General features: G+C 43.4%; 1 protein-coding gene across 2 annotated transcripts in view; it reads right to left on the bottom strand.

Moving 5' to 3' along the window:
- LOC126267167 (anaphase-promoting complex subunit 5) overlaps nucleotides 1-16,266 on the bottom strand; it is a 151,306-nt gene that overhangs the window by 91,833 nt on the left and 43,207 nt on the right. For both annotated transcript variants that reach the window (XM_049972125.1, XM_049972126.1), the window contains exon 2: nucleotides 14,602-14,696. In XM_049972125.1, the coding sequence (XP_049828082.1) occupies nucleotides 14,602-14,696 (95 nt within the window). The remainder of the gene's footprint in view (nucleotides 1-14,601; nucleotides 14,697-16,266) is intronic.

Below are 16,266 nucleotides of genomic sequence, written 5' to 3'. Positions count from 1 at the left end.
ATGCAAAATAATTTTATTTAAAAAAGCGAATAAAGTGTCACTAGAAGCCTTCCTAAAAGACAATTTCCATTCCTTCCGAACTGACTATGCGATGTAGATTAGATGTGGCTCAAATTCAAAGATATAGTAGCAACAGCAATTGAGATATTCATACCTCATAAATTGGTAAGAGATGGAACGGATCCCCCGTGGTACACAATAAAGGTCCGAACGCTGTTGCAGAGGCAACGGAAAAAGCATGCGAAGTTCAGAAGAACGCGAAATCCTGAAGATGGGCTAAAATTTACAGACGCGCGAAATTTGGCGCGTACTTCGATGCGAGATGCCATTAATAGGTTCCACAACGAAACATTGTCTCGAAATTTGGTAGAAAATCTGAAGAAATTCTGGTCGTATGTAAAGTACACAAGCGGCAAGACGCAGTCAATACCTTCGCTGCGCAGTGCCGATGGTACTGTTATCGATGACTGTGCCGCTAAAGCGGAGTTACTGAACGCAGTTTTCCGAAATTCCTTCACCAGGGAAGACGAATGGAATATTCCAGAATTTGAAACACGAACATCTGCTAGCATGAGTTTCTTAGAAGTAGATACCTTAGGGGTTGCGAAGCAACTCAAATCGCTTGATACGGGCAAATCTTCAGGTCCAGATTGTATACCGATTAGGTTCCTTTCAGATTACGCTGATACTCTAGCTCCCTACTTAGCACTCATATACAACCGCTCGCTCACCAATAGATCTGTACCTACAGATTGGAAAATTGTGCAGGTCGCACCAGTGTTCAAGAAGGGTAGTAGGAGTAATCCATTTAACTACAGACCTATATCATTGACGTCTGTTTGCAGTAGGGTTTTGGAGCATATACTGTATTCAAACATTATGAATCACCTCGAAGGGAACGATCTATTGACACGTAATCAGCATGGCTTCAGAAAACATCACTCTTGTGCAACGCAGCTAGCTCTTTATTCGCACGAAGTAATGGCCGCTATCGACAGGGGATCTCAAGTTGATTCCTTATTTCTAGATTTCCGGAAAGCTTTTGACACCGTTCCTCACAAGTGACTTCTAATCAAGCTGCGGAGCTATGGGGTATCGTCTCAGTTGTGCGACTGGATTCGTGATTTCCTGTCAGGAAGGTCGCAGTTCGTAGTAATAGACGGCAAATTGAGTAAAACTGAAGTGATATCAGGTGTTCCCCAGGGAAGCGTCCTGGGACCTCTACTGTTCCTGATCTATATAAATGACCTGGGTGACAATCTCAGCAGTTCACTTAGATTGTTCGCAGATGATGCTGTAATTTACCATCTAGTAAGGTCATCCGAAGACCAGTATCAGTTGCAAAGCGATTTAGAAAAGATTGCTGTATGGTGTGTCAGGTGGCAGTTGGCACTAAATAACAAAAAGTGTGAGATGATCCACATGAGTTCCAAACGAAATCCGTTGGAATTCGATTACTCGATAAATAGCACAATTCTCAAGGCTGTCAATTCAACTAAGTACCTGGGTGTTAAAATTACAAACAACTTCAGTTGGAAGGACCACATAGATAATATTGTCGGGAAGGCGAGCCAAAGGTTGCGTTTCATTGGCAGGACACTTAGAAGATGCAACAAGTCCACTAAAGAGACAGCTTACTCTACACTCGTTCGTCCTCTGTTAGAATATTGCTGCGCGGTGTGGGATCCTTACCAGGTGGGATTGACGAAAGACATCGAAAGGGTGCAAAAAAGGGCAGCTCGTTTTGTATTATCACGTTATAGGGGAGAGAGTGTGGCAGATATGATACACGAGTTGGGATGGAAGTCATTACAGCATAGACGTTTTTCGTCGCGGCGAGACCTTTTTAAGAAATTTCAGTCACCAACTTTCTCTTCCGAATGTGAAAATATTTTGTTGAGCCCAACCTACATAGGTAGGAATGATCATCAAAATAAAATAAGAGAAATCAGATCTCGAACAGAAAGGTTTAGGTGTTCGTTTTTCCCGCTCGCTGTTCGGGAGTGGAATAGTAGAGAGATAGTATGATTGTGGTTCGATGAACCCTCTGCCAAGCACTTAAATGTGAATTGCAGAGTAGTCATATAGATGTAGATGTCTACTTATATTGTCGACAGCAGACTTCTCAAAGATCATGAAAGATATTTTCTTGCCTGTATGAATAAACGTGCTATTGCCTGTGCAGTGGCACTTGCTACTCTTCACGAAAATGACTTTTTATTATTTGATGGGCTATGCTGCAATGGACATTCATCCCAGGCAATAATGAAAAGTGTTATTTGGGTTGGTGTCAACATTTTTTTAAATAATTACTGTAAAAAAGGTTAATGGAAAAAAAAAAATATTCAAAAAACCATCAGCGAAAACTGCAATCTCTTACAACATAATTTTGAAATCATTATCTTACATTCTTTTAAATCATTAATACAAAACCTGTCATCAGTAATATTGCCACATCAACAAATGCCTCTTAAGCTGAACTAATTAGGTTAATCTGAAATTAGTCAAGCAATAAAACTGACTAAACTGCAACTTATGGCTGAGAGTTTTTATAAATATTTTAATATATAGCTGGTGACAGCTATCAACAGTGATACCCTATCTTGAAATTTTTATCGAAGATATTAATCTTTATATTAACGAATCTTACAGTAATTCTTTCTCAGTTGAAGTTTGGGTGAAGAATGATACATACAGGGGGGAGGGGAGGGGGCATGGCAGGCAGAGAGGACCAATAGCAATCTTTTTACAGTATGTGAAACCTAAAAATCATTTCACTTGGTTTTTCAAGTATGACTTAAACCACTTCTTTACTACATGTATTATTCATAGTATTTCTAATTTGTGTAATAAAGTTATGTGGCCCAACATGCCACATGCCTTTGATGAAGCCAAGACAATGCCATTTTGAGCACCCTTTTTATTATTTTGAAAACCACTTACAAAAACTGTGCTATAACAGACTCCACTTCTTTTGCAAACAAGGTTAATTTGCTTTGGTGATTAATTACAGTTCCCATTCTTCTAAAAACATTTTCTTCTGTAGATCATGTTTGTGAATATTTTACTACCATTACAAATGGAGAATCTGGTAGGGGAGGGCTTTGCAGTACTTTCATTGCCTTCTTTGTGTATGATGATTGGCATGTCTGCTCATCTAATAGTAATGTAATTGTGGAACACCTCTCACTTCTGTTACAAGCACTACTGAGTGCCACTAATCCTCAGGCCGACTAATGACTGAGATCTTTCAATAGATGCTTGCTCTGAGCCATAAAGTGCCTTCTTGCTGACTTATCTTGGCTGAGAAGGAAGACATTTGAGGTGGACTGTCAGATATGCCCCCCTGTTGGCTTTTTGAATATCTTTGTTTATAAAAGAATATTCAAAAAGCTTAAGCCTATCACAATAGCTTTTCACTCGCCTAATCTAATTAATGTGTCCAGATCCAACTTATACATTACTGATCAAATTCCAACACCACTTGACACATTTTTGCCACATAACATACACTTACAGATGGTAATTACTTGTAATTTACAGATTGACCTAATATAATGTCTTTATGCATTCCCATTTTTCTACTACACTGCTTTCATAAGCATTCCTCCTACACATAACTTCATGGTGCAGTGTTTTATTTGCATTCTTTTAGTGTCTCAGTTACTTAAAGACCTTCCATTACTACCCTGGAGCTTATAAAATAACAATTTATTAGTTAATGTTGTGAAAAATTTATCATTATTACTCCTGAAATTATGAAACTTCTGTCTTAAGAATGTGCTTCTTGTTAATGTTTTGACTGAGTCCATAAGTCTTAATTATTTTGTACCTACACAGTATTCATGCTGTACATCTATAATTTTTTATTGTGAACCAATATAATCTAAAAATTTTCTCATTTCATGTGATAGTGATTATTGACAACAAGAGTATATGGAAGATGAATACAAGAAATAAATAAATAAATTCATACACAGAAGTTTTCCTACTTTCATTAGCATTCATTCATATCAGCATGGTCAGTAGATGCAACTTGTGTTCCACTTCTAAACAATTGAACTGTTTCTAATAGTTTACCAGTACATATATTTTCGAATGATGATCTGTTAATGTATTGCAACTAAACAGAGCTGAACCACCACCCCCACCCCTTTCCCCCAACTTCTGGAAGGATGAAGTATCTAAGCCACTGGCCAGTGTAGCTCAGAAGTGATGCCAAATGTAGATAAGTGTTCATTTTTCACAACTATTTCATCACAGGTCACATCACTACATGAAACTTCTCAACAGATGAACTGAAAGCTTACTTCATTGATGAAATTTATTTACATGTAACTCATGCAAACAGTTTTTTTTCCAAAGGTATTCAGTTTAGAGCAGGGAAATTCTAACCTGGTAATTTGTATTCTGAGACCTCATATAATTTGAATACATACATTGAAATTTAGTTAACTTAAGGAGAAAAGAATTCATTAAAATTTGTATTGGCCTACCAAAACTTTCTGGCAATACCATTACATACTCATCTTGAGCCAGTGAGATTTCCTTCATGGAAAGAAAGTTTCTTAGGGAAAGATGCACAAACTGAGAAGAGAGATCATCTCACTCATTAGAACTGCATTTCATTTAGAAACTATTAACAGGGGAAATTTCTTTAAATTTAAAAAAATCACGAATACAAGGTTGCTGAATGGCAGACTAAAACATATGTAGAACATTTCTTTCATGGCAGTGTTGGTTTTTGAAACAACTCATACAACTGCTTATTACCAATGCCCCTCTACGGGGGTGCTGTTATAATTCGGCCACTATTTACCCAATTTTCACATTTCTTTTAATTCACAGGTATATCATCCGACCAGCTTTTGAAATAGATTTTGCTGCATAAGGAATAAGCAACGGCATTAAGAGTGAACAAAGTCTGTAAAATGTTAGCCGCCAGTGTGCTACTTTGCAAAATGCCGTTCACACTATTAGACCTGCATCAAAATTATTAAAAAAAAAAAAAAAGAGAGAGAGAGAGAGAGAGAGAGAGAGAGAGAGAGAGAGAGAGAAGAAGAAGAAGAAGAAGAAAAGGAAATGCAAATCTAATACAAAGTCCACGAGAGCATACGAGAATCTTTCGCTGGTGGCTTTCAATCAAAATTTTTGTCTTCAAAAGTTGTCTTCCAAAGCAACTACAAAATGGAAGAATGGTGAATGGTGGTCAGCCATAAAAAATAAATATATACTGTTGCAGACATTTAGTTAGGCCTTTTCCAGATTTACAATTTATACTACAGCACTTACAGTTTAGGAATGGTATTGGAAAAGAGCACACTGGCAGCAAACACTTTCACTTTGTATAGCTGACGATCTTTGAACGGCTAACCAGACAGTCATCAAACAAGTCTTAACAATCCCCATTAAAGCAACTTTAAAATAAAATAAAATCAAACAATGGAAAATCCAGGATGGAATGTAACAATACCAGAATAAAATAAAACAAACTACAATGAAATGGGTCCATTCACTTGGGAGTTTTGATGCCTCAGATAGTGAAAGTTGGGCCAAAAGGTATGTAGAAATAAGTTACAGACAAAGGAACTGGGACATTTAAGAAAGGAAATCTTGTAATTCATGAGAGAGGTATATCAGATTTCTTTACGAATTTTTGTCGTCCGGATCCCTTTAGAGTCTATTGCTGTGACCGAACGGACTGCGAGCACCGGCACCAGACTCTGTGCGCGACGTCACTGAGCGTGCGCGCAGGCTTTCCTCTATAGGGGGTGTTGATTGTACGCTCGCCAACTATAACCTCTCTGGCCATTAAATCCTGACCAATTGAAATTCTGTACTTGGTTACTTTGATATTCTTACTTGAATTTTTGTCCGTTTCTGTTGCCAAATTAGTTCCTGTTGGTATTGCTGTGAGGGGGATATGGCTGCCAACCACATTGGTTGTTATTGCCATTTCCACTGTGTTGCTCCCTGTCACTTTGAGGTTGCGCAGGTCTCTTTTCGCAGATAAGATAAATGGAATGAAGGACTGAGAGGAAATTCTCTATATTGTACTCAGGAGTGGTCATTCATTTGTCATGTATGTTAACCGGTAATTGGCTTTTCAAAAATGTAAGGAAATTTACATGTATCTCGGGTTTGTCCAGTAATGGATTTTATTTAGATACTTTACAAAATATCTACTGAGGCACCCCCCCCCCCCAACCCCCTCCTGTCTCCTGTCTCCTGCTAACTGGCACCAAGTTAAACACTTCACACTTCACTCTCTCTTTTACTGCAATAGACCAGAACTTGTCTAGGCCTGCCCTTTCAAACTGTTCGTACATGTGACATTTTTCTGCCAAATCAGTGGCCCACAGTAAGATGTCACTCTGTTTATGAACTACCACAAAGTGTATCTTCAAGAGATAGGAAGAACCAGAAGAATGACACAAGGACAACCAAAACTACTAGGGACAAAACAGGAAAAGAAAACCACAGAGAAAAGCAAGAAACAGGTAGAAGGGGTAAAAACAAGAGGGCAGATGACTGTGGCTGGCTGACCACGAGAATAAAAAGGAAAAGCCAGCCACTCTGCGACACATTAAAACCATCCACCCTAAAAGCATTAGAGTGGAGAACACAAAGGGACAAAGGAGATGCGCTAAAACGTATATAGAATGATAAAACTTACCATCACGTATAAAGAGTAAAACTAAATTAGCTGATGAGGCGTTGTCAGCTAAAATTAATGGAAACGAGTCCGGTAACTGAAGAGTGCATCACAGGGCAGCTCACCAAAATGTGGGCCACTGTCAGCCAGGCGACGCACTGACACTGAGGTGGGTCATCATGGCGCAGGAAGTAGCCGTGTGTCACCCAAGTGTGGCCACTGTGGAATGGCAGAGAACCACAGAGTCCCTGCGAGAGGCCCGCATGGAGAACTGCCACAAATTTGTAGTCTCCTTAATGGCACACAGTTTGTTGTGCGTGCTGAGGTTATTCCACGTTGTCTCCCAAAGCTGCAAAACCTTGCAGCTTAGTACTGAATCCAGGTGAGTTGCAGAGAATCCGATCTCCATAAGAGGTTTCCGCGTAGCCTGTCGGCAAGTTTGTTGCCTGGGATATTGATGTGACCTGCCGTCCAGACACCACTGAACGACTGGACCGTTCCAGGGCATAGGTGGACTCCTGTATGATCGCTACCGAAGGATGACGAGGGTAGCACTGGTCGATAGCTTGTAGGCTGCTCAAGGAGTAAGTACACAGAAGAAATGACGCCCTAGGGCATGAACGGATGTGCTCAAGAGCATGAGATATAGCCACCAGCTCGGCAGTGAAAACGTTGCAGTCATCGGGAAAGTAATGTTGTTCAATATGCCCTCCACGGACATATGTGAAACCAACGTGAGCATCAGCCATTGAGCCATCAGTGTAAACCAGTTCGTGGCCTTTTTATTCTTACATGTCAAGAATTGAGATAAAGTGGCAGTGGAGAGCTGCAGGGTTAACCGAGTCCTTAGAGCCATGTGGAAGGTCCAGGCTAAAACACGACCTAGGCGTACACCATGAAGGTGTATGTGAATGGACCGCAAGTATAGGTGGTAAAGGCAAGGACTCCAGTTCAGAGAGAAGGAATCGGACATGAACTGCAATCGGAAGCCCTGATGACCAGGGCTGTCAATGCGGGAGATTAACCACCATGGGTTGGAAAAGGAGATAGCGAATCGGATGTGCAGGAGAACTCTGAATGTCGGCAACGTAACTGGCGAGCAGTTGTGCTTGCCTAAACCTGCAATGGAGGAACCCCGGCCTCCACAAGGACACTGGTCTCCAGACTCGTCCTAAAAGCTTCTGTCGCTAGGCGAATGCCACAGTGGTGCACTGGCTCGAGTAAACGCAACGCTGAGGGAGCCGCCGAACCATAAACCAGACTCCCATAGTCAAGGCTGGGTTGAACAAGGGCTCTCTGCATAGAGAGGAGGTGGTCGGACAGCCCAATAGCTGCTTCCAGGACATTAATGGCAAATAAAAATAGAGAGAGATTCAATACAGAGCCCTGAGGGATCCCATCCTCCTGGATGGGAGGGAGAGGGGGGGGGGGGGGACTATGGGAGGCATCAACTTGGTCACAAGAAGTACGAAGAGACAGGAAATTTTGGATAAAAATCGCGAGTGGGCTTCTGAGAACTCACTCGTATTATGTGGCAAGGATATGATGTCGCCAGGCCGTGACATACGCTTTTTGTAAATAAAAAAAGACAGCAACCAGATGTCAGCGTCTGAAAAAAGCTGTTCTGATGGCAGACTCAAGGGAAACAAGACTATCTGTGGTAGAGCGACCCTGACGGAAGCAACCCTGATTGGGAGCCGGTAGGCCACATTACTCCAGGAACCAATCCAATTGCCGACACATCATATGTTCCAGCAGCTTACAAAGGACGTGGGTGAGACTGACAGGACGATAGCTATCCACATAAAGTGGGTTTTTACCAGGTTTGAGCACGGTAATGATGGTGCTCTCCCACCATTGCCATGGAAAGACGCCATCTCACCAGATCCGGTTGAAGATGACGAGGAGATGTCACTTGTAGCCAGATGAGAGATGTTTAATCATCTGACTGTGGATCCGATGTGGCCCAGGAGCAGCGTCAGGGCAATCTGCAAGGGCACTGAGGAGCTTCCACTCTGTAAATGGAGCCTTATAGGATTCACTGTGGCATGTAGTGAATGAGGGGGCTTTCTCTTCCAGCCACCATTTGAGAGTGTGAAAGGCTGGGGGGGGGGGGGGGGGGGGGTAATTCTCCGACAGAGGCTCAAGTGTTGTGCTCATTGAAGTGCTAGGCTATCTCATTAGCATCGGTAAATAACGTGCCACTGATGTTAATGCCAGGGACACATGTTGGGGTCTGGTACCCGAAAACATGTTTCATCTTTGCCCAGACTTGTGAATGTGACATATGGCACCCAATGGTCGAGACATATTTCACCTGACACTCCTGCTTCCACCGTTCGATAAGTTGGCGAACGCAGGCATGGAGCAATTTAAAGGCTATGAGGTTTTCCAGGGAAGGATGCCACTTATGCCACTGTAGAGCTTGCCGACGCTCCTTAATTGCTCCAGTGAATTTTGGAGACTACTAAGGGACTACCCTTCCCGGAGGCACCCTAAAGAGGGAGGGATTGTCTTTTCTGCCACAGAAACCATTGTTGTAGCCACCTGCTCAACCATCACAAGATGTTCCCAAGTGCAGGAGACTCAACAATGACAGTAGAGATGAAGGTTTCCCAGTTCGCCTTGTTTAAAGCCCACCGCGGCAGGTGTCTGGAAGCCTGATGCCGGGGCAGTGACAGGAAGATGGGGGCAGGGGTCACTACCACACAGGTCGTCATGTGCTCTCGGAGAAGTCCTGGGTTGCAGATTGATAAATCAATGGCCGGGTAACTACAATGAGCCACAATGAAATGTGTGCTGGCCCCAGTATTTAAGAGGCAGAAGTCGAACTGAGACAGTAAAAGTTTCGACATCTCTGCCTCGGCTAGTAAGCATGGTGCCACCCCACAGGGGGTTGTGTGTGTTAAAATCTCACAAAACTAGGAAAGGTTTACGGAGTTGATCAATCAGTGCAGCTAATACATTCAGGGGTACTGCACCATCTGGAGGAAGATACACATTGCAGACAGTTATTTCCTGCGTCGTCCTTATTCTGACAGCCACAGCTTCAAGAGGGGTTTGAAGGGGCACAGTTTCATTGCAGACTCCGTTTAGGACATAAATGCAAACTCCACCTGACACTCGATTATAGTCGCTACGGACCCTGTAGTATCCCTTATAGCTATGGAGGGCAGGGGTCCACACTACCGGGAACCATGTTTCCAGGAGGGCAATGTAGAAAGCAGGTGTAAAGCGTAACAGTTGCTGTAGCTCAGCCAGCTGGTGGAAAAAACCGCCACAATTCCACTGGAGGATGACATCATGAGACTGGGAAGGCATGGAACATTCAATGAGGCAGTTCACGTCTCAGGGTTGCCTGCTGCCACCGACTAATTGCCTGAACAGGCTGTATCCATTGTGTCATGAGGGTGTGGTGGGATCTAGGTCCTCAGCGGATACCAGTATCTCCACCTTATTCTCAGACGCAGAGCTCGTAGGCAGCGGTGGTGTGGGTGTCACAACAATTTCCTTGGTCTTGTGGATCTTGTTTTTGGATTTCTCTTGCTGTTCCTTGGGTTTCCCTGGCTGGGAGGACTTCACTGATTCAGTCTCTGGGACTGAGGATGAGTGTGAAGCCCTACGACCAGCTGCTTTTTGGCTCTTCAGCCAGTGGCAAGCATCATCTCTCCCACTAGCAGAAACCTTGGAAGGGAATGACCCAAGGAACCCCTTCCTAGTGAGAGGAGCTGAAGAATACTTACGCTTCTCTGGCTCAGAAGTGGTGACTGATATCCCTGATGGTTTGGGGGGGGGGGGGGGGGTGTGTTGCTCCCGAAGTAGGTCGTGCAGGAGCAACAGGGAGGAATGTGACCCCCTCTGTTGAGGGAGCTGGTGTAGTCTTCTGGTTCTGAGAGGTGACAGGAATGCAAGGAACTGGTGGGGTGACAACTGTTCTCATAGCGGCAGCTTAAGAGGTGGTCATAGCCACAAGATGTAGGCGCTCACATTTTCTCTTAGCCTCAGTGTAGGTTAGTCGGTCCAGGGTCTTGTATTCCAAGATTTTCCTCTCTTTCTGTAAAATCCTGCAGTCTGGCGAGCAAGGTAAATCATCTCTCTGCAGTTGACACACACGGGAGGCGAGACACAGAGTATTGGGACGTGATGAATGTCCACAATCTCGACATGTGATGCTGTAAGTACAGGGGGAAGACACATAGGTGAACTTCCAGCACTTAAAGCACTGTATCAGGGGAGGGATATATGGCTTGACATTACAATGGTAGACCATCACCTTGACCTTCTCAAACAATGTGTCATCCTCAAAGGCCAAGATGAAGTCATTGGTGGCAACCTGATTATCCCTCTGACCCCAATGGACGCACCGCACGAAATGAACACCTCGCCACTCTAAATTGGCACACAGCTTGTCATAAGATTGCCAAAGAAGGTCCCTGTGGAATATAATACCCTGGACCATATTTAAGCTCTTATGGGGCGTGATGGTAACAGAAACATCCCGCAACTTGTTACAAGCAAGTAATGCCTGTGACTGTGCGTAGCATGCTGATTTTATCAAGACTGGCCCAGAGTGCATTTTGGACAAGTCCTCCATCTCCCCAAACTTGTCCTCCAAATACTCCACAAAAATCTGAGGCTTCATGGACATGAAAGATTACCCATCAACTCTCGTACATAAGAGGTACCGTGGCAAATAAGCTTCACTGCCATCCTTAGCCTGGCATTCCTCCCATGGTGTGGCCAGGGAGGGGAATGATTTGGGGTCATATTTCTTAGCACTAAAGTTAGACTTTTCCCGCTTAGAGAGTGCTGGCGGAAGACCACCTGAAAGAGATGATGGACTATGCTTCATGGCGTGTCATCCACCCTGATTCCACCCACTCCAACCAGGGGACCTCCACACGGGCGCCATCCAACCTCTGCAAGTGCCATCTGGTAGGATAGTCATTGCCGGGAGTCCCGATGTCTCAGGGAGATGGGCATCTACTCCAGTGCATACGTGAGGAGTTAACAGCACAGGCATCAGCAGAGCGATCCCTGTGTTGTCTGGGGGCTATAACCAACAGGGTACCTGGGGGCACCACACAACTGACTGGCTACCGTGCTGGATATGAGATGCTAAGAAGTCCATGGTCATTGTCGGTGCAGAAAGTGACACTGCAAAGTGCATTGTGGAAAGGTGTCCTCGCCAAGATATGGAGGATGAGCGGGACTGCAGTACGATGACGAGAAAGTGGGCTAAAGATCTCACTGCATGATGGACACAATGTGCCACATAAGGCACCCTTACCCAGTTGGCTGGATCTTCAGGAAAATTTAAAAAGATGGAGGTCAGATCCGACAGGCGACCATCACATATAGGCCAAAACATGAGAGTCTCCTTTCAGTCACCTCTTACAACAGGCAGGAATACCTTGGGCCTATTCTAATCCCCAGATCCACAGGGGGAGTGGGAGGGGAGATGTAGGAGTTGCTCCACCCTCCCCCTTAGCTGATGAGATTAACAGTGACATATACAGATGAAAGCTCCAGCTCTTACAGAAGAATTCTGAATTTTCACTGACCTTCATAAATGTGGTCCACTCTTGTGAACTCCCAATTTACATGTAATGCGCACCTAATTCCTCCTGTCACACTGACATGGACTCCTTCCTGGTTGGGGTCAACCCCTAGGTGTCAATATAGACCACTTTAGGAATCACTGATTTTGTGAGGTTATGAATATCTTTCCTCATAAGCTATCTTCTTTAGACAATGGTCCTTGTCACACAGAGTTTTTGGGGACTTTCTGGCAGTTACAGCATTTTGGAGAGGAAGGATGGCAACCCATTGGGGTCAAACATGCTGCGAGAGCCATTCCTCCTCAAGCAGCCCATTCTACCGCTGTCTCAGGCTGATATATTGCACATTGCCTCTTAACACTATGGAACCCAGAGAGGGGGCAGAATATGATCAGCAATGACGAATAGAGATTCAGGTTACAATATGAGATTGTGTCCAGCAACCAGCATTTTACTGAAAATGCTTGGCCATGTGAACAAGCTAGAATGTGACGAAGGAGTAATATCACTGAAGATTGGCTGAATCACACTGAAGTCTTTCACAATCATTGAGAATGGCAACAAACCTTATGTAATCGATTAACAAATAAAATTTGGAAAAACAATGTGTAGTAGTTGGTGGATTCTTGTCATCTGCTAAGCTATCCATCTGTTGAATGGCACTCACTGTGAGTGATTCAACAGCTTGCAGTAAACAGTAGTAGTAGTAGTAGTAGTAGTAGTAGTAAATGAAAAGCACCAGTTTGCTTTTGTTCTACAATATTACTTTTATTGTTAACTGGTTTTCAGCTTACAAGACCATCTTCAGACATGTCTGAACCAACGGAAGATTCTGTTAACAGCAGTAGTAGTAGTATCATCATTTGTACTCTCTTCATGGAAGCCATGACAGTGATTTTATTATATCCATATTAAACAAGGAAACTTATAAATTTCACTTTCTTTGCAAGGAACTGTGGTTTTGTGAAGACTGTTTCTTCAGTTGTTTTCCTATGTTTCATGAACAACTAAACATTACACAAGCACACTGAACTGAAAGTCTTGAATGATTCCAGCCGTGCATCATCAATCACATAATTGGCATACGGAAAGGAAAAGTAATTGTTGACTAAGTTCATGTAAGTGTATTATTACATAAACTGAATTATATTTCTCACAAAAATAATCATATAGTAGTATATATTACACAAGCCCACCCAGTTGGCCGTGCGGTCTAACGCACCACTTTCCAGGCGGGTAGGAGCATCTGGTCCCCGGCACGAATCCGCCTGGCGGGACTTGTGTCGAGGTCTGGTGAGACGGCCAGTCAGCGGATGGTTTATAGGCGGTTTACCATCTGCCACGGCAAATGCGGGCTGGTTCCCCTTATTTCACCTCAGCTACACTATATTGGCGATTGCTGCGCAAACTAGTTCTCCACGTAAGGGCCGAAGCACACAATAACCCTGGGTTCGGTGTGGGGCAACAGAGGGGTGAAGTGGACTGCGGTAGTTGTCGTGGGGTTGTGGACCACTGCGGCTGCAGCGGGGACAGAGCCTCTCTGTCATTTCTAGGCCCCCGGTTAACATACAATACAATACATTACACAAGTACTCATTTATTTATAAATTAAGCAGTAGGATGTTAATTCTATTTGGTTCTGCTTTGTGCCTTTTTCCTTTCCCACTGCCACCTTTTTGTATTTGGCATGGATTCTATTACGTGAAGGTGGGAAGAAAGAAACATTTGTGTGCACCACCCAATCTTTCAATATCTTCTGACATTTCTCAGGCTTGTCCACACTTGTCTGCCTTATTCACAGCAGAAAAATTATAGCCTTCCAGCTGCCCTCCATGAACAAGAGTAGTATAATGTGGGCAGTCTCCTCCTGGTTGACCAGGATGTTGCCACAGCATGCAAGGCAGAACTCACAGAGGGTTGCATTCACTGCCCATGTGGGTTGCCCGTTTGACCAATCCTTAAACCACTGCATACTGTTGTTTTATGGAAAGAGGACAGTTGTGGGTCAAAGAATAATGCCTGTTCTGAATTTAGTGATCAACACTTCCTTCTATCTCCATGGCTGAGGTGTGTGTGTGTGTGTGTGTGTGTGTGTGTGTGTGTGTGTGTGTGTGTATTTTTTCCCTTCATGCATTGAAAATACTCTTCTTCCCTCTGGCTCACAATTTTTCTTCACATCAGGGTGATTACAAAAATGTATGGGAATAGGACTCACTGAGAGACACCATCACTGTCCCAGTATATGGCAAGAGAGTATATCCCTTCCGAAATACTGCAGTCTTTCAGCAAACTGAAGCAGTAGGAAACAAGATGGTTTTTTGCATTTCTGACTACGTCAGTGGAAAGCTTCACAGACATTTCACTTCTCATATAAATGTTACGTACCTGGATCAGTTTCAGTATTAACATGCAGAAGTCTCTCCGGTGGGATGGTTTCACTGAGTAAAAGTTGCCTTCATCCATCAGTCTCTCTGGTCGGGCTGTGAAAATGAGATGCTGTGTATCAGTCTTCGAGCAATGAACGTGGTATACCTTAATTATGACCCAATCACCACAGTAACGGGTACACATGTAGATATTGCTATTGCTCACTGAGGAAAGTGTACTGACAACATTACATCAGTATTTACATCCTTTGCACGTTAACAATTATAGCTATTACAAGCCACATGTTGTTAGGTTGAGTAGTACCTCTTTATATACACTCACTCACTCACTCACTCACTCGCTCACTCACTCTCCCTCCACAAGCACATCATTAATATCTATTGTCCCAGGAGGGGATACTGAGAGAGGTAAAGCAGTGCAAGCAAGCCTTACGACAATAAATATGGTCACCATCCCGCAATTAACAACAAATGGAGGCATCTGTCAGTTTGTTGTATTTTGTTGTGTTAGGATGCAAAACAACAGCTGACGGATAGGCACCCATGTCTTCACTTTAAAAATTCAGCACCTGTTTTTTCACTGAAAAAATTCAATTACCGGATGAATTTGAAGTCTATAATCCTTAAGAGCCTAATCAGCAGAACAGAGGGACAGTTAAAAACTATCACATTCGCTCTGAGAAGGTTGCTCAAACGGTTGAAAGTCAAATTTCCTCCCCGTATTACGATGATGAATAAAAATTAAAATTTGATCTACAGCTTATGCTGTATCTGCTGTAGTATCTGATAATTCAGATGGCATACATACATTAAAATGCAAACAGTTATAAAATCAGCACAGGGTCAGAAAATGGCACACTGTTATTGGTTGGTTGCAGTAAGCACAGAGTGGTGTGGGGGTCTCCACTTAACAAATGATGATGATTGAAATGATAGTGTCAAATACACAGACAAGCTAAATGTATCTCGGCGTGCCAAGAGGGAATCATCCAAGCCGTTGGGAGGTGTTTAATTTCCAGGAATTCGTTCCCATATAGAGAAGACCAGTGTTCACGCCAGAGTGACAATGGTTCACATGTGGCAACACAGAGATCATGTGAAGGGACAGAACAGCTGAAAGGTCTAGGTAGTCTGACTGAAGCCTTGGCAACAGCTTCAGCAGCTTCATTCCCTGACACGTCAACGTGATCAGAGATCCATCCGAATACCATGTTGGCTCCTTCATCGACGAGTGAGTGGAGACATTCTTGGATTCACTGTACTAAGGAGTGGTATGTGTATAGAGTAAAGAGGCCCTGGAGGGCATTGTGAGAATAACTGGAACATAATACACAACTGAAGAGCCTGTGTCATCGGATGCATTGGGTAGCCAGATAGAGGGCAGAAAGCTCTTCCATAAAAATCAAGCATTGGTTGGTTGGTTGGTGGATTGGGGTTGAAGGGACCAAACAGCAAGGTCATCAGTCCTTTGTTTCAAATGTGGTCCATTTAGATGCATTGACATCTCAGAAAAGTAAAAAAGATAAAAAGTAAAAAGCTCAAAAACGTAAAGTGCAGTTGTGTTGCCAATGGTGAAAACAAAATGAGGGAAGTTGGCAAGTAAGCAACCCTAAGGCTATGCTAGAGGCAGGAAATATCTCACCCCTGATGCAGTGCAGGCAAG

Source organism: Schistocerca gregaria, chromosome 4 (genome assembly GCF_023897955.1).
Source record: "Schistocerca gregaria isolate iqSchGreg1 chromosome 4, iqSchGreg1.2, whole genome shotgun sequence".
Lineage (NCBI taxonomy): Eukaryota > Metazoa > Arthropoda > Insecta > Orthoptera > Acrididae > Schistocerca > Schistocerca gregaria.
Note: the sequence above shows the minus strand (reverse complement) of the source record. Positions and strands in the feature narration are given on the sequence as shown.